A 25140-nucleotide genomic window follows, 5' to 3' on the forward strand; every position below is an offset into this window, starting at 1 on the left:
CATTAGGTTTTTAAGCACAAACGACATTAACACATTTTTTTCTCCGACAGGAACAGTCAGCGTCCATGAAAAATGAGCAAAATAAAGTCAGCCGGAGAGCACTATCAGTGTCAAGTGTGATATCTGTGAGAGGATGTTTCGTCTGCCCTCGCAAAAGCATTTTAACAATCCCACATTAACAGGCTGGAATTAAAGGAGAGGCTGATATTGACAGATCACATCATAAGCGTTGATAGAAATGTTAATTAAATCCAGAAATTCGTGCCTTTTTTACCTGACAGACATATGCATTGAAATCTGTGATGTTTGTATCTCTTTTTCATAACGTACACTCTTAAACCTTTAGCACATACCAGCACAGTTTGATCAAGTGCCTTAAAATGGCACACAAATTGATATTCTGCTGTCACTTCCTTAAAATATGGCTGCAGAATGAGCAATTACAGTCTCATTTTCAAACCATTGTATTTGGTCATTTAGTTCCGACTCCATTCAGATGAAACACTTTATCACAAGACACTAGCCTCTTTTAATTGTCGATTCTTTTTCTGCCATATAATGAATATCCTTTTATTCACTTTTTATTTGTCTCAATGATAGCTCAATTATTTTTTATAGGCTAGTGATGTTGTGATATCTGTAAGTTCAGGCCAAATGGCTTCTCGTTTACAGTGATGATAACAGAATGAATTGTTCACAGTTTCTCGTTTCTCTGCCCAGGGCAGCTGGTTAAGCAGCGGTTATTGCCATGAAAGCTCTTTTGAGTACATTAAACCTTGAGACAGTAGATCTTGATTGTGGAAATGTTTGTGATGGACTACAAAGGGCCAATAAATGGAAGCTTGTTTCCACCACAGGATAAAAAAAAAAAAAGTAATTGCATTATTTGTATCTCATAATTCAACTCGTATATAAACAAAGAATTGGTAGATATAAACTCAGAACTATGAGATATAAACATAAATATAAGCTCAGAATTGCGAGATATAAATTTAGAATCGCAAAACAAACTCAGAATTTCAAGATATAAATGTAGAACTATGAGATATAAACTCAGATATAAACTCAGAATTTGAGATATAAACTTAGGAATATGAGATATAAACTCAGAACTATGAGATATAAACTCATATATAGAATTTGAGATACAAACTTAGGACTATGAGATATAAACTCAGAATTGCAAAATATAAACTCAGAATCGCAAGATATAAACTCACATATAAACATAGAATTGCAAGATATAAACTCAGAACTATGAGATATAAACAGAATTGCAAGATATAAACTCAGCACTATGAGATATAAACTCAGAACTATAAAATTTCAACTCAGAAATTGCAAGATATATACTCAGCACTATGAGATATAAACTCAGATATAAACTCAGAACTATGAGATATAAACTCAGATATAAACTCAGAATTGCAAGATATAAACTCAGAACTATGAGATATGAACTCATAAAAACTTAAAATTTCAAGATATAAACAGAATTGCAAAATATAAACTCAGAACTATGAGATATTAACTCAGAAATTGCAGGATATAAACTCAGAATTTCGAGATATAAACTTAGAACTATGATATATAAACAGAATTGCAAGATATAAACTCAGAACTATGAGATGTAAACTCAGAAATTGCAAGATATAAACTCAGCACTATGAGATATAAACTCAGATATAAACTCAGAACTATGAGATATAAACTCAGATATAAACTCAGAACTATGAGATATAAGCTCAGATATAAACTCAGAATTGCAAGATATAAACTCAGAACTATGAGATATGAACTCATAAAAACTTAGAATTTCAAGATATAAACAGAATTGCAAGATATAAACTCAGAACTATGAGATATTAACTCAGAAATTGCAAGATATAAACTCAGAATTGCAAGATATATACTCAGAATTGCGACAATTAAACTCAGACTTGTAAAAAAAATAAACTCAGATATAATCTGATATATAAAAAATATATAAAATCAGATATATAAAAAAAACAGAATTGCAAGAAGGAAAGTAATTTTATGTTTCTTCAGTTTATATTCGGCATTCACACAATTATATCTCACTTTTCAGAATTATGAGGAAAAAACATTTATTTATTTTAATTTTTTATTCTGTGGCAGAATCAGGTTTCCATTCAAATCCTCTAATGAAGATTATTCTTTTTTCTGTCTTTACAGATAAAATAAATTCTTGATGTAAACCTCATGTAAAAGTTGATACTATTTTATACTGCTTTTATTTTGCAATCCTAACTATACACCAGTTGAATTTTCTTTTTTCCTTTTTTTTTTTTTTTTTTTTTTTTTTTGCTTTCTGCATCGCGAGACCTGAGAGTTGGTTTGGTGTTCAGAAGCGCAGCTCTGATTTCCAGCTGTTCTTAGAGTTTCAGCAGCTGGTGTTTCTCAGTGTCCATTGGTGAGTTCACTGACCAATGCATCACACGCCGATATAAAGAAACAAACGCTTTATTACAGACCAGATAAATAGTGTGATTGCAGAGGGACCTGATTGTGGGTGCATACGGAATGTGTTTTGGAAAAAACATTAGTAAAGATGTATTAAATAGCGTAAGCGTTATCTGTTCTGCTGATACATAGAGTGTCAGTGATACAGAGCAGCTGGAGTTACAGGAAGTGAATTCATTTTCATTTAGCACCTAACAGAGACACAAACGCTGAGGCCTCAGTGTGTTTGTGGATGTGCTGTATGCAGTGAGCCGTGCCTGAGTAAAGACATAAAGGGAAACTGTAAATGTTAATCAGGGCTCTGTCTGGTTAATTTGAACTGAATCGGCCACAACAGGAAGAGAAATCTGCTTAATTTGAAATTTAAGACAGCAGATGCAGTGTTATGTAGTCTCAGATGAAGTATTCTCCCACCCTGATCCACAAAAGTTTGTTTAGTAAATATGATGATATAGATCTATCTATCTATCTATCTATGTTTTTATCGTTCTATTTTTCTATCGATCATTCTACCGTTGGGGCATTCTGGATGGTTACTGTGGTGTTCTTGGTGGTCGCAAAGGTGTTTCTGGTTACTTGCTAAGGTGTTCTGGGTTGTTGCTAGGGCATTTTTGGTGTCCAGGGGGATTTCTAGGGTGTTCTAGGTGGTTTCTAGGGCATTGCTAGGGTGTTCTGAGTGGTTGGGAGGGTGTACTGGGTAGTTGCTAAGGTGTTTTGGGTTTTTGGTAGGGCATTTTGGGTGTTCTGGTGGATTTCTAGGGTGTTCTGGGTGGTTGCTAGAGCATTGCTAGGTAGTTACTAGGGCATCATGGATGGTTGCTAGGGTGTTGTGGATGGTTTCTTGGGCCTCCTGGGTGGTTGCTAGAGGATTGCTATGTAGTTACTAGGGCATCATGGGTGGTTGCTAGGATGTTCTGGACGGTTTCTAGGGCATCCTGGGTGGTGGCTAGGGTATTCTGGGTTGTTGCTAGGGCATTTTGGGTGGTTACTAGGGAGTTATGGGGGATTTCTAGGGTGTTCTAGGTGGTTGACAGGACATTCAGGGGGTGCTATTAGGACTTTTTGGGTGATTGTTAGGGGGTTTGGGGTGGTTGCTAGGGTGTTCTGAGTGGTCTGTCTATCCCTCTAACTGAAACCTTCACAATTTAAGTTTTTTTCTCTCCACTTTTTAAAACATGTCAAGCCAATATCTAAAGTTTGCTGCCTCAGTTTAAATTAAATTCAAATTACAAAGGAATATTGGAATTTAAATTCATTCTCCATTCAAATCTGAATAGTACACCAACCGTTTTTTTTTTAATAAAAAGCACCCATTCAAATTGAAAACACTGCCACCAGTAGTGTTGGGCGATATGCTCCATGGTCATATCGTCCTATCATCAGCCTGTGAGATTGCCAATAGACAATATTATCATACTAATTTATTTAGTTATTTACTTAGTTTCATAGCCAGAGAGTGAACCAACTCCAGGGTAAGACTAAAAGCAGCATTATGTTAGTGTAAATTACTAGCCTGATAATAATAATAATCGTCTTGCTATCATCAAAGGCATCAGCCACAGGCAATATCAGGTCGATACACATAACTATCTTCCAGAACTTCTTACACATAGTTACTAACGTTATCTTCTGCTTTAGTTCTCTATCATCTGGTACCAAGTGAGCCGGGGCTGGGGTGTGACGCCCCTGAATGTTGAGTAATTTGTGAAAGCGGATTAAGGAAATAAGGATACAGTAACATGTAATAGTCTTAGCCCCCTGGTAATGCTCCCTAGTGCTAACGTAATATGTGTTATGTAAACTGAGTTAGCAGAGACATAAACAAGTTCATAAACTCTCAAATGGCCATGTGGAAAAGAGTAGGTTTGTTGTAGTGAAGTAAAGGAAATATACTTGAAGGAAGATTAATGCTGAGATATTGTGTTGGTGGCCTTTAACTTAGATGAGATTTTTAAAAAAGGACTGGAAGTTAAATTGACATGCACTTCATTGATGGCAATTCATGTGGAGCTCCTTAAAGGAATAGTTCACCCATAAAAGAAAATGTGCTGTTAATTTACTCACCCCTTATGCCTTCCAAGATGTAGGGGACTTTTTCTTCTGTAGAATAGTAAAGAAGATTTTTAGCTGAAACCGTGGTCCTTGGTGATTCACAAAATGCAGCGGCTGCCATTACTCTGAAATCTGATTCTTTCTCGCAAGCTGGTTCTTTCGGACAGTTTGTTTCAATGAACTGGTTTAATTTACTAGTTCGTTTATGTAAGCAGTTATGTAATCAGTATGAACTGGACGTCACTCCGGACCGTTTGCCTGAGGCTCTGGATTACATGTAAAAATATATCGTCAGGAGCCACGGGTATTAATTTTGTTCTGCCTGATATACTTTTTTTTATTCTCAAATACAGGCAGCCACTGACTTGCATTTTATGAATCACCTAGGACCACAGTTTCAGCTAAAAATCTTCTTTACTGTTCTACAGATGAAAAAAAGCCACCTACATTTGGATGACCTGAGGGTGAGTACATTTTCTTTTTGGGTGAACTATACCTTTAACTTAGACAAGACTTTTAAAAAGGGATGGAAGATAAATCGACATGCACTTCTTTGCTGGCATAGCTTTGGAAAATCTCCTTAACACATCTTATTGGCCAGACGAGGTCTTTTGCTCTCAGAGAGCCGGCATGCAGCTGCCTGTGAGACTCTTTATCATCAGCATTCAGCCGAGGGAGGCGTCAGAGGAAATATATCCAATTAGATCACTCTGATCGATCTCTGCCTGTATTTGCAACATGCTTGAGTCAGGCGATCTTTCCTGTAGCGTAACACAACAGGCTGATTTGATTAGCGACGGATTGAAGTACATTTAGCTTGACAGTAAAATCTCAAAGCCGATACGTGATGAATGAAATGACAATAAGTAAAGGTAAACAATGAACTGGACGAGATCAGTTAGGAACATTACATGTGGCGGACTCCGGGTGCTTTTTAATATGTTGCTCTGCGGTTGCTAAGGTGTTTTTGATTGATTCAAGGATGTGGGTGGTTGCTAGGATATTCTGGGTGGTTACTGGGCTGTCCTGGGTGGTTGCCTTGGTGTTATAAGTGGTTGCTAGGGTGTTTTGGGTGCTTGCTAGGGCGTTTAGGGTTGGTTGCTGAGGCATTCTGCCTTGGTGTTATGGGCGGTTGCCAGAGTGTTCTGGGTGGTTGTTATGGGATTCTTGATGGTTGTAAGGATGTTCTGGGTGGTTGCTAGGCCATGTTAGGGCGTTCTGGTGGTTGTTAGATCATTTTGGGTTGTTATTTTGTTGTAGATGGTTGCTAGGACATTCTGTGTTGAAGTTATGGTGTTTTAGGTGGTTGCTAGGGTCTTCTGGGTGGTTGCTAGGGCATTCTGGGTAGTTGTAGGGGTCTCCTAGGTGGTTGCTAGGACATTCAGGTTGTTGTTACGGTATTCTAGGTGGTTGATAGGGCATTCTGGGTGGTTGTAAGGGTCTTCTGAGTGGTTGCTAAGGTGTTCTAGATGGTTGCTATGACATTCTGTGTTGAAATTATGGTGTTCTAGGTGGTTGCTAGGACATTCTGGGTGGTTGTTAGGGTGTTCTAGGTGGTTGATAGGGCATTCTGGGTGGTTGTAAGGGTCTTCTGAGTGGTTGCTAAGGTGTTCTAGGAGGTTGCTAGGGCATTTTTGGTGTTTTTTCTAAATGGTTGCTAGAGTATTGTTAGGAAGTTACTAGATCATTCTGAGTGGTAACTATGGTCTTCTAGGCGGTTGCTAGGATGCTCTGGGAGGTTGCTATGGCATCCTGAGTGGTTGATAGGGTGTTCTAGGTCGTTGCTAGGATGCTCTGGATTGTTGCTTGAATGTTTTGGATGGCCACTATGGTGTTTTGGGGGATTTTTAAGGTGTTTAGCAAGGTAGTTGCTAGTGTGTCTTTGTTTACTAGGATGTTTTGGGTGGTTGCTAGGGTGTTTTTATTACTGTCTTGTGTGAAAAGTCCACCCTCAATCATAAACCAATGTGTGTCTATGATATTTTTTTCAGAAACCTAATCACTTAACTTGCTTAACTTATTGTAGTGAACAAAGCAGAGCTACAGGGATCCTGTGAATTTGTTTAGCTTTGCAATTAGCAGCTAAATGATTGTTTGCTGATATTTGGATTGTGAGTGCTTTGGATTAGCAGATATCTACTGTAGACCAAACAATATTGATTTTTTGAGATAATTATGTGCACTCCTGTAAGTGTTGCAAATAATTACGAGATGGTATCTGATGGTTTTTCTGACTTCAACACAATGGCAAAAACAGCATTACATGACAAATCTAAATCGCCTTTTCTAAATGCAAGCAATCTGACGTGTTCCCGTATATCTGCAATATATATATATACAGCAACTCTAATCTTCACAAATGAATTTCCACACTGAAGTCCACTAGAGCAGTTTGTTTGCAGTATTCTGTTGGGTTGCATTCCTGCCCGTGACACCGTGCACACGCACGCTTGTGTTTGCTGCATGTCCGTATAGCAACGCGACATGTGCAACTGATCCTAATTCACAATGGCTCCATTGTCTGGCTGAACGCTGGAGTATTACAGCACAGCCTGTGATCTGTATACAAATGAGATCCAGTATATTTGACTTCGGCCATCAGAATGGCAAGTGCTGCTCCGCTGTTGGCATACAGCGTTCTGGCTCAGACTGACGCGGTGGGGATTGAACGAGACAGCGATTTGAACCACATCCAACACTCTCTGCTTTTCCAACTTGGTAAATAGTGTGGGCTCATCAGGGATTATGTGCAATCGTCCTTTATGGATGCACATTATAACTAATGCATCTGTGTTGAGATTAGAAGCACTCAAATATAGCTTTACATCCAAGCTTAGAGGGATAGTTCACCCAAAAAAGAAAATTTACTGTTAATTTACTCACCCTCAGGCCATCCAAGATATTTTTTTTTCTTCTTTAGTAGAAGAAGATTTTTAACTGAAACTGTGGTCCTGATGATTCATAAAATGCAAGTCAGCGACTGCCTGTTTTTGAGAATAAAAAATGAACACTAAATTAATACCCGTGGCTCCAGATGATATACTGAGGTCTTATGAAGCGAAACGATCAGTCTGTGCAAGAAACTGAACATTATTTACAGCATTATTACCTGTAATCCAGAACCTCAGGCAAACGGTCCAGAGTGTTGTCTGGTTCATGGACGAATCATTCTATTGGAATGTTTGTTTTTAGTGAAGTTGATTATTTATTTTATTGAATGTGTCTGAACCGTCTGAATCAGTTTGGTGAGGTTCTTTTTAGTGACATATCTACAAGTTACTCAATCAAAACTCACTTTCCGATGTCTAACAGTCACTCCAACTCGAAAAGTGTCAAAATACCGGCATATCTGATCCTGCGTGATTGCCTCGATGAACTAGCTAATTGAACCAGTTCATTGAAACGGACTGTCTGAAAGAATCAGTTCGCGGAAAATAATCAGATTCTCCATTGCATTGCACTCCATCACCAAGGATCACAGTTTCAGCTAAAAATCTTCTTTACTGTTCTACTGAAGAAAAAGTCACCTACATCTTGGATGACCTGAGGGTGAGTAAATTAACACCACATTTTCATTTTTGGGTGAACTATACCTTTAACTGAAAAACTGAAACATCCACAGAATCAACATGAGTACACGTCTAAAAGCAGCTTCATCTGACAGCCTTGTGTTCAATATATCAGCATCATTAAGCAGTTCTCTGATGCTTTTCTTGGGTTTCAGTCTCACAGCCATTAGATGCTGAACATCATTTATCTTGAGGGTCATTAATTATTTGTGTGTAGTTATTTATTGGCACTTACTGTTGGAGAACTCATATCTCTGTGAACTTTTTAACAGCAAGGTGGATGGTTTTCCATCTCACACAAGAGTCTTTTTTCCCCCGCATGATAGAATTGCTTTCTGCACCTCCATATACAATAACAATCAATCACGATAAATTTGTCTCTGAATGAGGTTCAAACTTGTCTGTTTCTTTGACAGCTTGCCATCGATGGAAAATTATATGGCATAACAAGTAATCGAAATGCCTATTGTGATGCCGAGGCCCGGGTGAAAGGCGAGTGCGAGGAATATCATCTTTCGCTTTGAAATCAGATGGAGACAACATGCGGTCTGTACGCAGCTCAGCAGGAGAACGCGGCTGTTCGGTGAGGAGAGATTGCAGAAACGCTGCTGCTGCTGATGCAATGACCTCATCCCCCCGAGCCACCCTCCTGCTGCTCGATGTGACCAGAATACAGGGGACAACTGGCCTCCGCCGCCGGAGGAGCTGTGTAATTTGGAGCGGCGCCCCTCTCGCTGCGTCTGAAGGCCAAGTACATCCGAAAGCACTCGCTCCACAAACAGGCTGCTTTTGAAGGTCATCAGAATTCTGTAAAGCAACAGGTTGAGAGGCTCGATGTTTCCCAAAGTCTCAGAGTGGATCTAATATTTAGTGTATGCGGTGTTCGGATGACACGGAGGTCGAGGACTGGTTAACATTAACATAATTCCTATAATTGAGTAAATACTGTATTTAGCCACTATTGTGTTTTTTCCGGCATCGCTCGCAGCTCTTTTCTCTTGTGTTCGTGCCTCCGGGCCTAGATTAGATGCATTCGCATGACACTTTGCTGCGCTTCCACTGCGGGGCGTCTCTCTCTCTCTCTCTCTCTCTGCAACACACACACTCTCTGCAACAAGTGCACACTGGCATCAGCTCAGCACACAGTTAAACAATATTTAATACTGCAAGTAAATGCTTTTGAAATACACTATTCTTTACATCCAACAATTTGCTGATTAATAGTTCATTTAAATAGCTCTTCTGTCTGTCTGTCTCTCTGTATATTATTTTTGCTATGTGGTTTTATTATATTTACTTTTAGATTGAAAGTAGTCTTTTTTATTATATATAGTATCATGTTATTTAATTTATTTAATTATTAGTTATTTAATTTAGATTTGTTTGTTTTATTTATAATATTAAAATGTTAATATATTTTGTTTTAAATCTATGTGTCTGTATGCATGTATGAATGTATGTATGTTTTTGTATGGTCATGGTGTTATATTATATTAATATTTCACACTATTAAATTTGTTTGTTTATAATTTAGAATATATTATACTATTATTTAGTTTGAAATATCTATCTATCTATCTATCTATCTATCTATCTGGGTTATATTTATGAAGTGGGTGAAGTAAAAGGTTAGAGGCGGGGTTTGTGTTGTTAGCGTTCCGCCCACCCGAGTGCGGGCCAATGCGCTTCCTCTGCGTCCCGCTGTAACCGAACACACATTCGCGGCGAGCGTCGCTGGGTTCACACCATCATCACACCTCCTGCCGAACCGAGAGCGCATCAGCTAACTCACAGATGACCCGCAGTAGAATGACGCGCGTCCTGAACGCGGGAGTGTTTGTCGAGCTCTGCGTTCATCTGAACGGACCCCTGCTCTCCATCTCTCCGAGATCAATCTGAGCGTCTGGCAACTTCTCCAAACCTGTCTGCACGGAGTCGGACTGACAGCGCGCTCCTGCTTTATAGTTGCATGTGTGCATGAGAAGTGCTTCTGCTAAAAGTCTCACTGACGCGTGTTAGAATCAACACTAAACACTGACTGGCTGATTTGTATCTCTCCAGCGGCGCAGTCCACAGTTATTGACCGTAGTGCGGACATTCACACCACTGACAGAAGATCGTGGACATCTCAACACTTGCTGACATCAGCCGCGTCGGGAAGAGCCGAGCCACAGATGCGAATGAAAGTCGACTAAAGCAAGAGGGATATACGTGTCCGAGTGCGCTGTAGTGATGCTGCAAGTGGAAATGATCATATTCGTGGGTGTGATTCTGTGGATGTGTGTATTTAGTCAAGAGCCCAGCTCAAAGGTGACGGCTGATCGATACGCTGTCTACTGGAACCGAAGCAACCCCAGGTGAGCGGATCGGTGCGCTTCTTATTCGCCGCTGCTTTGCAGGAACTTTGTGTGCGTGACACCTTCACTTTGCATTTTAAAGAGCGCTAATTAAAATAATAATTATTAAGATGAAGTAAACACAACGATAGGCAGTCGCGTTAATTATATGAATATAGACGCTTTGTCGAGTCGCGCGCATCGGCCGCGTTTCTGCGATTATTCGAGTTTTTTTATATATTGTTTATTGTGTTTTTTTTTTTTTTTTTTTTTTTAAGCAGAACAGTAGAATAATATCAAAATCCGTTTATTCATATGGATGCATACAATATGTATCAGATTAAACAATCACAGTTAGAATTCATAAAAAAAATAAAGCGTTATGGATTGAATTGTGTTGGATGGCACGCAGTTATTGACGGTTTCTCTCGAACGTTTCGGCGCGTTCCGTCGCTTCGGGGCCCGATCGGACTTTATATTGCTAAGTTGACTTTAGTGTTTGTTTCCGTACTGTGTTCAATTCTCATTCAGGTGGTTTCAGTCTCATGGTTTTTCGAGGCGTGGTTCATTTTTCCAATACAGTTATTATAATAGGCTTATTTACATTTGCATATGTGAAAAACGCAGCTCCGCAAAAATCTATAATTAATCGAAGTTTTTTTTTTTTTTTTTTTTTTTTTTTGCCGATATACGAACGTTGCACTGTAAATGAATTCGTGTGGCTTTGAAGCGTCGATTCACTGACAGTGAAACTGAAATAAAAACTATATGCAATATGTGCATTAACACATAAATGCGGTTCAGTATCCTGAAATTATTTGAACTAAAACATTAATTAAAAGCAGGATTATTTGTGGATATTAAAAGTGCGGCACGGTGAAGGGCAGCATCTGTTTCACACCAATAAACACAACTGTAAATGACTCTGCAACTCTCAGTAAATAAATAAATATATATATATATATAAATGTCTTACAATGATAAAATGAGGTGAATGCATTTAAAGATGAGAGCACAGCCTTTATATCTCTAGACCAAACAGAAACTAGAATGCATTTAATAATGCAGCTTAAAGTGCTTCATATGTTGTTGTTTTCTTTTCTGATTAAGAAAGTAAATTAAAATGGGCTACAGAATATAACTCCAATCTTTACTTGAAAATTGATGTTTAGTTTATTTATTTATTTGTATCTCAGTCACTATTTTTGTTTTCTGTATAACCTGCTAGTTATTTAAGATGTGATTTTCACATTTACACTTTTCATAAAAGCAATAAAAATCATATTTGTTTTCAATGCATCTCCCATACAGCTAAAATAATAGGTTGCATATCATATTTAAAACTCATTTGAGAGGAGCAGATGGTTTTGAAACCTGCCGTCAGAGTGAATAGATCTCTGCTGATTAGAAGTTTTGCGGTCAGAATTTCTGCCCATGCGTCGAGAGCACAGTTCATTTATGTGACACTTTGTTTAAACAGAAAAATGCAGGTTTCATTTTATATGTGAAAAGCCACAGTTTCATTTGGACGCACTTCATTTGCAAGCCAGATGATCATTCTGTTGCATAAAAAAAACAAGTTCAACTGTACATTGCTGTGCATAAAATATAAGAACTATTTCACAGTATAAAGTCCTGTATTTTTTCTCCTCCGTGTTTTTGGGGGAAATAACCCCAGTTCCCAGAAGCACAGATGGTTTGCAGTGATTCCCGTCAAGGCCTGTAAGAATCTAGTGGTTTGCGAAGTATTTTATTGTCTTGTTTTTGTTGTGGAAGGCAGATAGACTCATAGAAAGGATGTTTTGTGTCCAGTAACTCATTTTGATGTGCAATAATCTTCTTTGTTTGACTCATAGTGATCTTAACAAGAAGTGCATGCATGCAGGAGATGATATGAATACATGGACTGTGAAACCCGTCGACCAGAATGAATTATTTTGCAAGACGTCTGTCTAGAAGTTTAGGGAATTCTAGTAGTGCATTCGCTCTTTTTGTATTCATCACATGAGCTCTGACTGAATATTAGAAGAGCAGATGGATTGACTCTCCGTTCTGAGAATGAATCGTTAAGTGGTTAATTACTCACTGCACCTTTGGCACACTAAAGGACCATAATGAGGACACCGTACCGTTTCCCATGCTCAAGAAACCCCGCTAGCCAGATTTCCCTCTGACTTCCTTCCCCTTTTGCTGCGACTCTCTTTATTTCTCAGTGCCATGCTGAGCAGAGAAAATGAATGAATACAATTAGATATTTCAGGAGCTTCATTCCGGCTGTGCGGCTCCTCCACTGGAGACCCGGGCGTAAGGGTCACGCGCTCTCCGAACGGAAACCCCACATACATTCAGCTGTAACACGATAGTTGGGTTGCTCATGAAAATGTTCCATGATGAACCAGTCAGAAATGTGTTCCCACTCGACTTAAACATGCAGGACCATCCGGTGTTTATGGGATAGTATTTAGAACATCAATTCCCGTAAAACTCCCCGAAACACAATGAATCACAGTTCTAAACCTGTATATATATATTTTTTAAAATGTATTTTATTTTTTTAAAACAATTATAATTAAATATTTAAAAAATAAAAACATTATTTTTTTTAAATATTTGTATTACTATTTATTAAAATTTTGCTTGATAAATAAAAATATTTTTAAATTAAAAATTATTATACATTTCTAATATATATTTTTATTTTTATTAAACATTCATATGATTTTTTAAAAATAAAATTATTTATAATTTTTTAATAAAAATAGTTTAATTATTTAAAATTTGTTTGCAAAATTAAAAATATACATTTCAAATAAATATTAAATATAATAATTATTAAAATTTTGCTTGCAAAGTATTTTTTATAATGCAATTGTTATACATTTTTAATACAAATATTAATCACTTTTTAATTTGCATTTTTTAAAATGACTTTTTTTTTGTTTTGCATTTTTCTCCTGCTGCTTTACATAGTTTAGCCTAGATTAATTTTTAAAACTAAGTTCCCACCGTTGTTTACTCATATTGAATTGAACCTTTCTGACCTCCGCGTACTCCACGTGTAACAGCTTCCATGTACTTGCATGTATTTTATGTGCATTTTAGCACCTCTTAAATCTCCCTCTTCTGTGAGAGATTAAAAAAGTACAGGAATACAAGTTTCAGCTCAGCTGAGAAACATAAAACACGCTACGTTCCTCATGCATGTGGCCATATACTGTATGACTGCTGCTCCAAATATTATTCTCCAGTCTTAAACAGATCCTGCTGCAATACGGACTGACTTGACTAGTTTTGACACTGCCTGTTTTCCTCTTTTAGCCTTGTAAAACTTCTCCCACGGTATGTAAAATGTGCCGTGCCTTTTCACTGTCGAAATTCATTCTGAAAGATGGTTTGCGTATTGGAGAGTTCAGCAGGTCCATGAGAATTATTATGATGATTTTAAAGAGCAGGCGATGACATAAAGGACACCAGATTTGAAAAAGCAGAGACCAGGATGACAGTGGATTAATGTTAGGCAGAAAAATAACTTCACGGTTATCCTGCAGCAGCTCATTAGGTGCTTGAAAAGGCAGCGGGATGTTTTGTGCAATGCAACAGTTTTTTATTTGACACGGGAGGAAGAGCCAGGGTTCTGCTGTCTGTTTTTTTTGGGAAACATGCCCTTTCAGTGTAAGGCTTTGTAAACTTTGATGGCATTGCGTTGGTGACAATCTTCTGGGATTCTGACGTGGATTCTGCTCTGGATTAGACGCACATGAGCAAACGCTGGAGAGCCATGCACTTCACTTTTGAATCTGCATGCAGGACGAATTTATTATCAGCAACATTCTAGCAGTTTCTCTCGTGTTATTAGATTCATGTAAGTCATTTAGCGCAGACTCTTATTGGGTTAGTCAAAGTCCAATAAGTCAATGTTAGTCAAACACGGCCTCGTGCTGCAGGTTTCGGTTTTGTTGAACATGTTTCGTGCTTCAGCATGATTATGATGATTAAAATAAGCAAATGCACAAGAAAGACAGATGTCTGGTAGTAATAGAGCTTGTAAAGCAAGATCCTTTACTGAACAAGCTTGCATTTTATTTGATTTGCTTTTATTCATAATGCATAATTAATAGCCAAAGCCAGCAAATAATGGTGAAAATAAGCAAATGCACAGGAAAGACAGATGTTTGTGCATCGTCTGGTAGTAATAGAGGAACGTTTGACGCATGATCCTTCTACTGAACAAGACTTTTGGGAAGTTTTTATTTGCTTTTATTCATGATGCATGTTTTATATAAATTAATATTTAAATGTACAAAAGCCGTCACTGGGATGGATACCCTTTAATAAGCTACACCAATGTACCTTATTTACAACAAAGGGTGCGTTTTAGTAACTTAAAGGCAAATATTTGTACCTACATGGGATGCATAAGTACTTTTTGAAAGGGTAGCTCCCCAGTGACAGCTTTTCTGAGAGTATGCATGAGACAGATGTTTGTGCATTAAAAGAGCTTGTAAAGTAAGATCCTTTTATCGGAACAAGACTGTTTTAAAGTAATGCAATTTATTTAAACATATTTAATATTTGAAATCTCAGAGCCTCCTCCAGCAAATCATGATTAAAATGAGCAAGTGCACTCAAAAAAGCTGTCACTGGGATGATACCCTTTCAAAAGCTGTCTTTGTACCATATTTACACCAAAAAGGTGCATTTTAGTACCTTAAAGGTACATATTTTTGCCTAAATTAATTGATTTTTTTAAACATATTTGTTTTTGCATCATCTGGTAGTAATAAAGCTCATAAAACAAGACCCTTTTACTGAACAAGACTGTTGTAAAGTAATGCATTTTTTGTGTGTTTTATTCATAATTTACATGTAATATGAGTTTTGAATAATGCATATTTAATTTTTTGAAATTTGAGAGCCTCATCCAGCAGGTTAGGATTAGAATAAGCAAAGGATACACCTTTGTACTTTATTTACCCCAAAAAGATCCATTTTAGTACTTTAAAGTGTATATGTTAGTACCTAAATGGTACATTTTACATACTGATGTTTGTGCATCGTCTGTTCATAATATAGGTTGTAAAGCAAGATCCTTTAACTGAACACTATTGTGAAGTTAGTGCAATTTATTTTATTTGCTTTTATTCACAATGCATGTTTACTATGAATTATTATCGGAAGCTTAAAAGCATCATCCAGCAAGTAATGGTGAAAATAAGCAAATGCACAAGACATGTTTGTGCATTGTCTGCTAGTAATAGAGGAACGTTTGAAGCATGATCTTTCTACTGAGCAAACTTTTGTGCAATTCCTTTTATGAATTAATATTTGAAGCAAACTGTGTTTGTGACTGTTCGAATGCTTTATTTGTAATGCTTCATTGGTCTAAATGTGGCATGACGCCCGTGTGGCTGGTGCATCGGTCATGCCTGCTTCACCCGTGCCATTCCACATTCACACCTCCGTTTAAGGAAAATAAATTAGTCTCCAGCTGCGGGCAAATTCTCAAGAAATTGAAACGGGTTTGGCGAGACTCGCTGGCAGCCAGGTAACGTGCCGTAAGATTTCATAAGCGCAGAGAGTATGTGGAGTGAGTGTGCATCATTTGATTATTTTTAATGTGCATCAGTGTTTACTCCAGCGGGCGGCTCCTTATCCAGACAAACAGACAAACAAACCGACCGCCCGCTGCAAATATTGAGCGGCCGGTTCCTCTCTCTCTTCCTCACGGCCAGGCCTCGGCCGCTCTGAAAGGCCACTATTGTTTCCCCTCGCTGTCGCCTCTCCACAACCCGGGCCGAAAGTATGCATGCATTTAGAGAAAAGGAGAGCAGGAGAGGATGAAGGGGGGTGAATGGAGTGCTGCTTGTAATACTCTCTGCGTTTACAGGGACGCGGTGAACGGGTCACAATGGAGCGCAGAGGAGATTTCTCCCACGCCAAGCAGGGTTTCACAGACGTATGTGTCTGGACGCTTCTACCGGCCGTCGAACAATGTAGGTGACATTTGGGAGCTCGGGGTCTGTGACGAGCCCTAAGCCGACAGGATTAACCCCAGAACCGGCCTTTGTCCTTCTTGAAGTCCTCCGGGGGCAGAGGGGTTTCGTGATGGGTCGAGGGGGTTTTGTTGCACTCGAGATACAGTATCAGGCCTCGGCGTTGTTGGAAAGATGTCGGAGCCGTGCACAAAGCACAAAGGAACGTGATTTGCCTTCGCTTTCCCGAAACACTCGGGGTCCCCTGCGTGACGTGCAGATACGCTTGACTGAATTTAAGTTTTTTTTTTTTCAAAGATCTAAAGAGCTTTTGATCTGAAGGTTTCTGCATAAATGCTTCAAATTAAGTTTGTAGACAAATGTAAGTTCTGCACACATATGAATTCTTCACAAAATTAAAATCATTTTTTTTTTGTTAACTGTTAATTAAAATCATTTTTATTGATTTTATTTTATTGTATTTTATTGATTTTAGCATTTAAAATAATATTAAAACATTATATATATATATAATTTTTTATTTAATATTATTTTTTTAGAAATAGAATTATTTATATAATATTTTATAAATATAAATATTTTAATATAATATTCGTTGTCTTATTTATTTATTTATTTATTTATTTATTTATTTATTTATTTATTTATTACAGTTTTAGTATTTTTATTTATATTTATTTATTTATTTATTTATTTTGGTCAGATACACCCGACTGAATTTGTTTCTCAAGATCTAAAGAACTTTTGATCTGTTCTTCAAATCTTAATTTTTTTTATTTTTTTTACATTTAATATCATTATATATTTTATTTCTTTTTTATTTTTATTGATTTTAGATACACTTGACTGAATTTATGTTTCACAAAAAAATAAAGACCTTTTGATCTGAAGTCTTCTGCTTTAATGCTTCATTTATTTACTTTAATGTTGTAGAGAAATATAAATTCTGTCTACATATGAGTAGTTTATATATATATATATATATAAACTACTCATATGTAGACAGAATTTATATATATATATATATATATATATATATATATATATTAGGGCTGTCAAATGATTAATCACGATTAATCACATCCAAAATAAAAGTTTTGTTTACATAATATATGTATGTGTACAGGGTATATTTATTATGTATATATAAATACACACACATAAATTATATATTTAGAAAATATTTACATGTATATACATTTATTTATTTATTTATTTATATTCTTATATTTTATATTATATATAAATATATTTAATATATAAACATAACATATTCTTCTTAAATATATACATGCATGTGTGTGTATTTATATATACATAATAATATACACAGTATACACACATATATTATGTAAACAAAACTTTTATTTTGGATGTGATTAATCGTGATTAATCATTTGACAGCCCTAAAAAAAAAAAAAAATATATATATATTCATTTTTTTATTTATTTTATTATTTATATTTATTTTTGTTTATTTTTTATAATGGATGAAAGGATAAGTTAACATTTCTGCTTCAGTAGTTAATTTAATTTCATAGGTTTTCTTAGTTTATTTTTTTTTATTTTTTTTTTGAAGATAAAATGTGACAAACTTTTGCCTGATCGTGTGTAAAGAAAATCATTCAGTTTATAAAACGGCTTCCTTTTTTTTAAGCATGTGGTCAAGTATGTTTGACAACTTGTAACCTGAAGTTTGTTGATGTTGTTCTCTTAGATGTTGTGGTTGGGCGTAAATCTTGCCGGATCACCTGGAAATGCGGGCGTCGTTTGTTTGTTTAGCGTCTCTGGGTCTAAAGTGACTCGAGGTGCCCTCGGCGTCCCCTCATTCATGGGGTAAAGGCGTGGAGTCACTAAAGGGCTTAAAAAGCCATCAGCTCATTGTCTACTGACACAAACCCTTTCCTCTTTAATCCCTCTTCCTCTCCTCCATAGAAACCTTCCTGCTCACATTCGGCATTCATATTAATCAGTGTTAAGGGCCTAATGAGATAAATAAGACTTAAGAGGAACCCTGGAGTGTCTTTGGAAGTCTGCAGAAACAGTTAAGTTATAGATATCGCCCCGGACAGTCGCTTTCAGAGTCTGAGAACATTTAATTGTCCTCTTCTGTTCTGTCTTGACTGAGAAATTGAAAATGCTGCATTTACAGCATCCTGCCAGGATATTTAGCATCTGTTTCTAAAGCCGTGTTTGTTTGGCTGCTGATCTCTCTGCTTCCCAAACCTCAAGCTGTTTTTTTTTTTTTTGCCCTCTCGGTGCTCAATGGTCCGGTCCGCACGGAAGAGGCCATCTGGGGCAGCTTCTCTCTCTCTGGACTAATCGGGGATTACTGGCCCTTTACATTCAGTGTAATAGGCTCAGGGCTTCAGGGCTGTTGGGGTGTCTCCTGCGCTCCTCTGTTTGATTTAGACACGGTGTTGTGGCTACTGGATGCTTACTTAATGCCGACGTGTCACGAAGATCCAGATGGTGAAGGTGGATTCATCGACTGTGAAGACAGACGTCTAATCTAAAAGTTTACAGCTCTTGGCTGATGATGTGTAAATATGAAATACTTGACTGTTATGTGCTACATATGAAGAGACATGTCTAGAATCGAGGAATTTAGCATTACACCTAAAGCATCTTAAGACTGTGTGATTAAAAGTATGTGTAGTGTGGAACAATTTGTATTAACCACCAGTGATCGATTTTTTTTTTTTTTTTTTTACTGATATAATAAATAATAATTATGAATATATAATACTTTGTCTGAATTGTCATGAAACAAAATATTTGAGCTAAAATTATTTATCCTAAGAAATCTGCACAATTCATATTTTTTAATTTGTGAGATGCAAAACAATTTGTATATGCAAATATTTGAAAAATATTTTTCTTCTTCTTCTTCTTCTTATATAAATATAAAATAATGTATATTGGTCTTTGACATTAAATACATTTGGGAAGTGCTTAAGTTAAACCAAGGTTATTGAACTAAAATTAAAACTATTAAAAGACATTTTTTATTACATGAAATAAAATAAACGTTACCTGAAATAAAATAAAATATTAAAAGCTTCTTATTTAGGCAACTTTGCTTATTTTAATTTAGTTCAACTTGATGTACTAAAATAACTAAAACCACTGAAATAAAAAAATACAAATGTATAAAAACTATATATAGTTATATATATATATATATATATATATATATATATATATATAAATATATATAAATTACTAGAAATTACAAAAATGTGCAACAAAATTGCTAAAACTTGAGCTAAAATTAAAATTAAAATGGAAAAATAAAAACTTAAAAAATTAAAATAATAGTATTTCAATGATAATAAAATAACACGGATTTAAACTCTAGAAATATTTTCAACAATAGGCAACATTTATATTTTTAATGTTATGTTTACTTTATATGATATTTATATTTTATTCTCAAATAAAATGTTTTTTTTTTTTACATTTAAATTTTTAAAGATTTAAATATTAAGTATTAACTTTATATAGTTTTATTTTTATTCATAATTATTTTGAGTAAATTTGATGGTTTTAAAATATGTCTGGTAGCATCTCTACTTCCATATTCATAATGTTTTTAATAATTGTGTTTTGACGCGGCTCGTTTTATTCCTCCTCTTTGAACGTGTAGAAATCTTCTTAACTCGACCTGCAGGAGGCCTGGGATGTGTTTTGGGGCTGTCGACCAGCCAATGGGAGCGCAGCGTTTCCTGCCGTCTGATTGGCTCCGGCGGTGAAGCTGAACATGATGCTGGCGAGTGTATGAAATATTAAGAGCTGTTTGTGATCTCACAGCAAACCTTCGCACGCAATCCTGAAGAAACCAGGTCAAGGCGGCCGCGCTGAAACGGCAAAGGTGCACTCTGAGGGCTCGAGGGTTGCTTTTATTTCTGCTTGAACTCTGTGAGACGTCTTGGTTTGGAAAAGGAGACTCTTTTATTGTATACCAGCGGATTGTTAATCTAGCATGCTGAAAAAAATTCAGTCCCTCAAATATTTTCCTAGCAACTTGCCACAGAAATTCTCTGCGTCAAACTGCAGTGCCGCTTTAAGCCAAGTGTCGAAAGAAGCAGCAGGGTTTCTCTAAAAGAGGCAGGACCGTTCTGCACGCGATTCTGTCGCCGTATCGATGGTGAGAGCTACACGGCACGACGGTGGCTGAATTATTCACGCCCATAATCGGCCTTTATGTCATATGGCGCGAGCTGGGGCCCGTGTTATTCTAGTGCATAATTGATGCTGCTCAGAAGTGGAAAAGTTAGAATAGCAGAAGTAATGTGAAGGGAAAGTGCCGGCGGAGGAGGCGAGGGGTCAGACTCGTCTGGTCGCGTCCGGCGTAACCAGCGCTGACATTGAGCTGAGCCGAAATATCAACTCTCTGAAGATTTACGACGAGAGAGAACGGTGCAAAAAATGGCTGGCTTTAATTGTGGCTTTGCTTTTGTTTCAAACCATACTTGGGCCGCTCTGCTGCAATAGTAATTGTTTTTGTTTTTTTTGCCAACTGTATTTGGTAATCAGGATCAGATTTACATGCTAAATAATTAGAGTGACGGTTCAGTGTTTAGCTGCGCTTTATGCATCGTTGGAAATGACTTGCTGATTTTACACTAACCCGTCAAAAGTTTGGAATAATTATGATTTTTAATGATTCTGAAAGAAGTCTATTCTGCTTGCCAAGGCTGCATCAAAAATACAATAAAAACAGTCAAATTGTGAAATATTATTACAGTTTCAATCAGCTGTTTTCTATGTGAATATCTTTTAAACTCAAATTTATTTCTGTGATGTGCAGCTGTATTTTCAGCATCATTACTCCAGTCTTCAGTGTCACATGATCTTCAGAAATCATTCTAATATGCTGATTCTAATATGCTCAAGAAACATTTTCTGAAACTGTGATGCATTTTATTTTTCAGGATTCACAGATGAATAGAAAGTTCAAAAGAACAGCATTTATTTGAAACAGAAATCTTCTGTAACATTATAAATGCCTTTTGATTAATGCATCCTTGATGAATAATTTTTTTAATAATAAAAATAAAATAAAATAAAAATCTAAGCCCTAACTTCTGACTAAATAAGCATATTAGAATGATTTCTGAAGATCATGTGACAGTAATGATGCTGAAAATTCAGCTGCGCATCACAGAAATAAATTACAATTTAATGTATATTACAATAGAAAACAGCTATTATAGATATACTATTTCACAATTTCTACTGTTTTTACAGTATTTTTAATCGAATAAATGCAGCCTTGGTGAGCAATAAGAGAATTAATTTAAAAACATTTTAAAAATCTTCCAAACTACTGGCCGTGTGAAAATTCAGCTTCGAGTGGACAGGAATAAATTAGATTTTAAAGTGCATTCAAATATAAAACCATTCTTTTAAATCGTAATAATATTTCACAGTATTCCTGTATTGAGCAGAAGAGAATATTTTGATATTTTGACCTGCAGTGTATTTTTCCAAATAGCCAAACATAAACACAGTTGCAACGATGCAGAAAAGTACAGTTGAAGCGAATGGCCTCAAAAGCCACCACGGTTTGACATGACAGAACAATACTGTGTTGCTCACATTCCAGTGAACTCGTTAAAGTGAAAGCATTGATTAGCAGCCTCTAATTAAGTCTCATTGGTTTCTCCTTTTGTGCAGCACAGATTTACCTGGCCGTCTCAAATGAACAGTGCACTCAAGGCCTGAGCTCGAGTTTGTTTTACACCTTGCCAACCCTCAGTCGCCCAACTCCCATCCACAGAGAGCACGTCTTTTGTGTTTGTGAACAAAGGGCGGCGGGATTTAGTTACTAGCCTGCGAGCTTAAGAAGCAACCGAACACAACGGCTACAAAGAAGCTTGTGGGAAATTCTTAATCTTCAGGTGAACACGACACCTGAGAAACAAATGCATGAGGGCATGTTTACGGTGACTCACGGATGGCGATAACACACACACACATGCATTTCAATTCCAAACTTCAGTTTTACTGGCTTTCGTTTACACTAATGGCTGATCAAACCATGCAATCTCTAGCCCAAACCAGAAATGTCTGCCCTTAAAAGACATGCGTCCATCCAAAAATCAACTAGCAATAATAAAACAGTCTTTCTGGACAGAAACATAAATATTTCCATAAAGAGATGAGGTAATACGCCCGTAAAAATGTGTCTTGCTGCGTGAGCAATTAGCGGTGTAGAGAAAGCACTGCATCCGAGCAGACTTTGCAATCCTTTTATGGCGTGTATGAGCAGCTACAATGCAGCCATAAAGCATCTGATAGACGCATTAGTCGCTGCGTGTCCAGGAAACATATAAAGAGAATTTATGAGCGTTTTCTCATAGAGAGCACCTTCAGAAGATACGGGACGCATCCCGTCAGATCCACAACAGAGACGGGAGTTATTTATGTGCACCGCCGCCGAGAGTCATCGCCAAAACAACAGCAAAATATTACAGTGTGAGTTTGTAACGTGCCATTTTGGTCCCATCAGGTTTCTTTGTCTTTTCTTTCATTCTTTTTTAGACTGTTTTTTTTTTTTTTGTAATATTGTGAAATCAGTATATCGTGTTGCACAAATTGCATTGTAGTAGTGCTTGGCAATGAACGATATCATATCGAAATAAATTATTAAAATATATACAATTATAAAAAGTTAGTCACTAATGAAGATAAGCTCTGGACATTTGTTTTCGATCACAGCAGAAACGAATGCGCCAGCAGCCGGTCTGAAACTCAAAGATCGTCACGACAACCCGCCAAAATAAAAGTCTGGTTTAACTTGAAGAACTTATGACAGAAATATATTGCTGTTTTATACTAAAATGTACTTCTCAAAGTAATACTAATAATAATAATATAATTTTTAAGGAATATCAGATGAGCAAAATATATATTTTTTATCTATGTTTTATATATAGATATATATATATATATATATATATATATATATATATATATATATATATATATATATATATATATATATATATAGTTCTGTTGTTATGTATATTTTTTTATATATATTTTTATATTTATATTTTTGTTTTATTTTATTTAAATAAATGTATAATTTTTTATAAAAAAATAATGCATTTTTATTTATTTAGTCTTTTAATAATTTAATAAAATTATTATTTAGTCATTTATTCATTAATTCATTTATTTAGTTATTTATTTATTGAATGAATAAATGAATAAATTTGACCATTAACTGACATATTTAGTCATTTATTTATTTAATAAAAAAAAAAAAAAAAAATATCGTGACCATTGACCAACATCAGTTAACTGTGAATGTGTATAAAAATATCAAAATAGAAATGCAATGTATTATTGTAAATTAATTAATGGTTATATTTTCACTAATTGATTACATTTTAAAAGATGGATTAAATTGTAAAATTTGTATCAGTTAATTTCATTACACACCATTTTTGATGAAATATTTGTATTAATTCATAAAAAATTAATTCAGATAAAAATAAAAAGGAAATGCAGAATTTAGGGAAAAAATTAAATGGATTTACTGGGGCCCTAAATTAAATGCTGACTTACTCAGTGGAGTTTAATTGTGAACAAACAAGTTACATTTACATTCAAGATCCAACAAACACGTGGAAGCATTTCCTTCCCTATAAATGGTAAATAAATATTGTGATAAACATTGATTTGGAAACAAATATTACCCAGCACTACATTGCAGACATTGTCTTTGAGAAATCAGCTCTGAAACTCTCTGAATGTAGTAAATGAGAATTAAATCCTGTGTGTTTGGACCCCCGTATCCACAGATTCATGCAGAAACTCACGCAGCTTCAGGCGTTTATGGATTATGTCTGCCGCTCTGGCTGTGGTGTTAATTGAGTTCTCTGCTCGTTTAGGATTCACACGCACAAGACCCTGCTGATAAAACCCACTGATAATCATTTTCTTGACTTTTTGCTCTTTGCATCATTCATTCGCCTCATTATAGCTTGAGCCATCTTGTGATTAAAAAGATGTAACTGTCAATTATGAAAACAGTAATTGCATTCGCTGCCCGGCCGTTTCTCCTAATGAACTCTTTTCGGAGGGTTTGTTTTAAATTATTGTAAGGATCAGCACTTAAATGAGCTTTTATCAGCACAATGATCTACACGTCACGTCGCCTGAAGAGGGTCGTTTAGTTATTGAATATATTCTCTTCTAATTTCCTTTTTATTTGTCTGTATACAAATCAGATTTCATTCTTTTCTTTGTAGTTTTTGATTTATCTGAATAAGAAAAAAAATCGAAAATTTATTATCCATTATTTATTTTTTGTCATTTTATTAAGTTCTTAATTGTATTATTATGTTTAAATTATTATTTATTAAAAAGTATTACTTTCATATTTTATATATGAGATAATATTATTTTCTTTTGTCTTATTCAGATTTTTTTTAAATTTATTTTTTTATTGCAACTTGAATTATAATAGCACAATTAAATAAATTAAATGGCTAAAATAGATAAAATATTTATTTATTTAGAAATTCTGGCTTTATATTATATAGAGCTGCTTTATTTTATTTCAGGCTATTTCTCCGGGACTGACCCAGATACTGTAAAATAAATCTGATTAATTAATTAATTTACAATCAAAGTATTTTTTTTTAATTCTGAGAATAAATTATGTAATAATGTAATTATCAATATATT

The 25140-nt window shown here is 35.8% G+C and overlaps 1 protein-coding gene across 2 annotated transcripts in view; it reads left to right on the forward strand.

The window, feature by feature from the left end:
• Nucleotides 1-9809: 9809 nt before the first annotated feature.
• LOC109066930 (ephrin-A5b) overlaps nt 9810-25140 on the forward strand; it is a 111821-nt gene continuing 96490 nt past the window's right edge. Inside the window, exon 1 of one of the 2 annotated variants that reach the window (XM_042761563.1) lies at nt 9810-10462. In XM_042761563.1, coding sequence (XP_042617497.1) covers nt 10338-10462 — 125 coding nt within the window. In that variant the 5' untranslated portion in view covers nt 9810-10337. The remainder of the gene's footprint in view (nt 10463-25140) is intronic. The other variant, XM_042761562.1, reaches the window with a different exon arrangement.

This window comes from Cyprinus carpio, chromosome A8 (assembly GCF_018340385.1).
Source record: "Cyprinus carpio isolate SPL01 chromosome A8, ASM1834038v1, whole genome shotgun sequence".
NCBI classification, from domain to species: domain Eukaryota; kingdom Metazoa; phylum Chordata; class Actinopteri; order Cypriniformes; family Cyprinidae; genus Cyprinus; species Cyprinus carpio.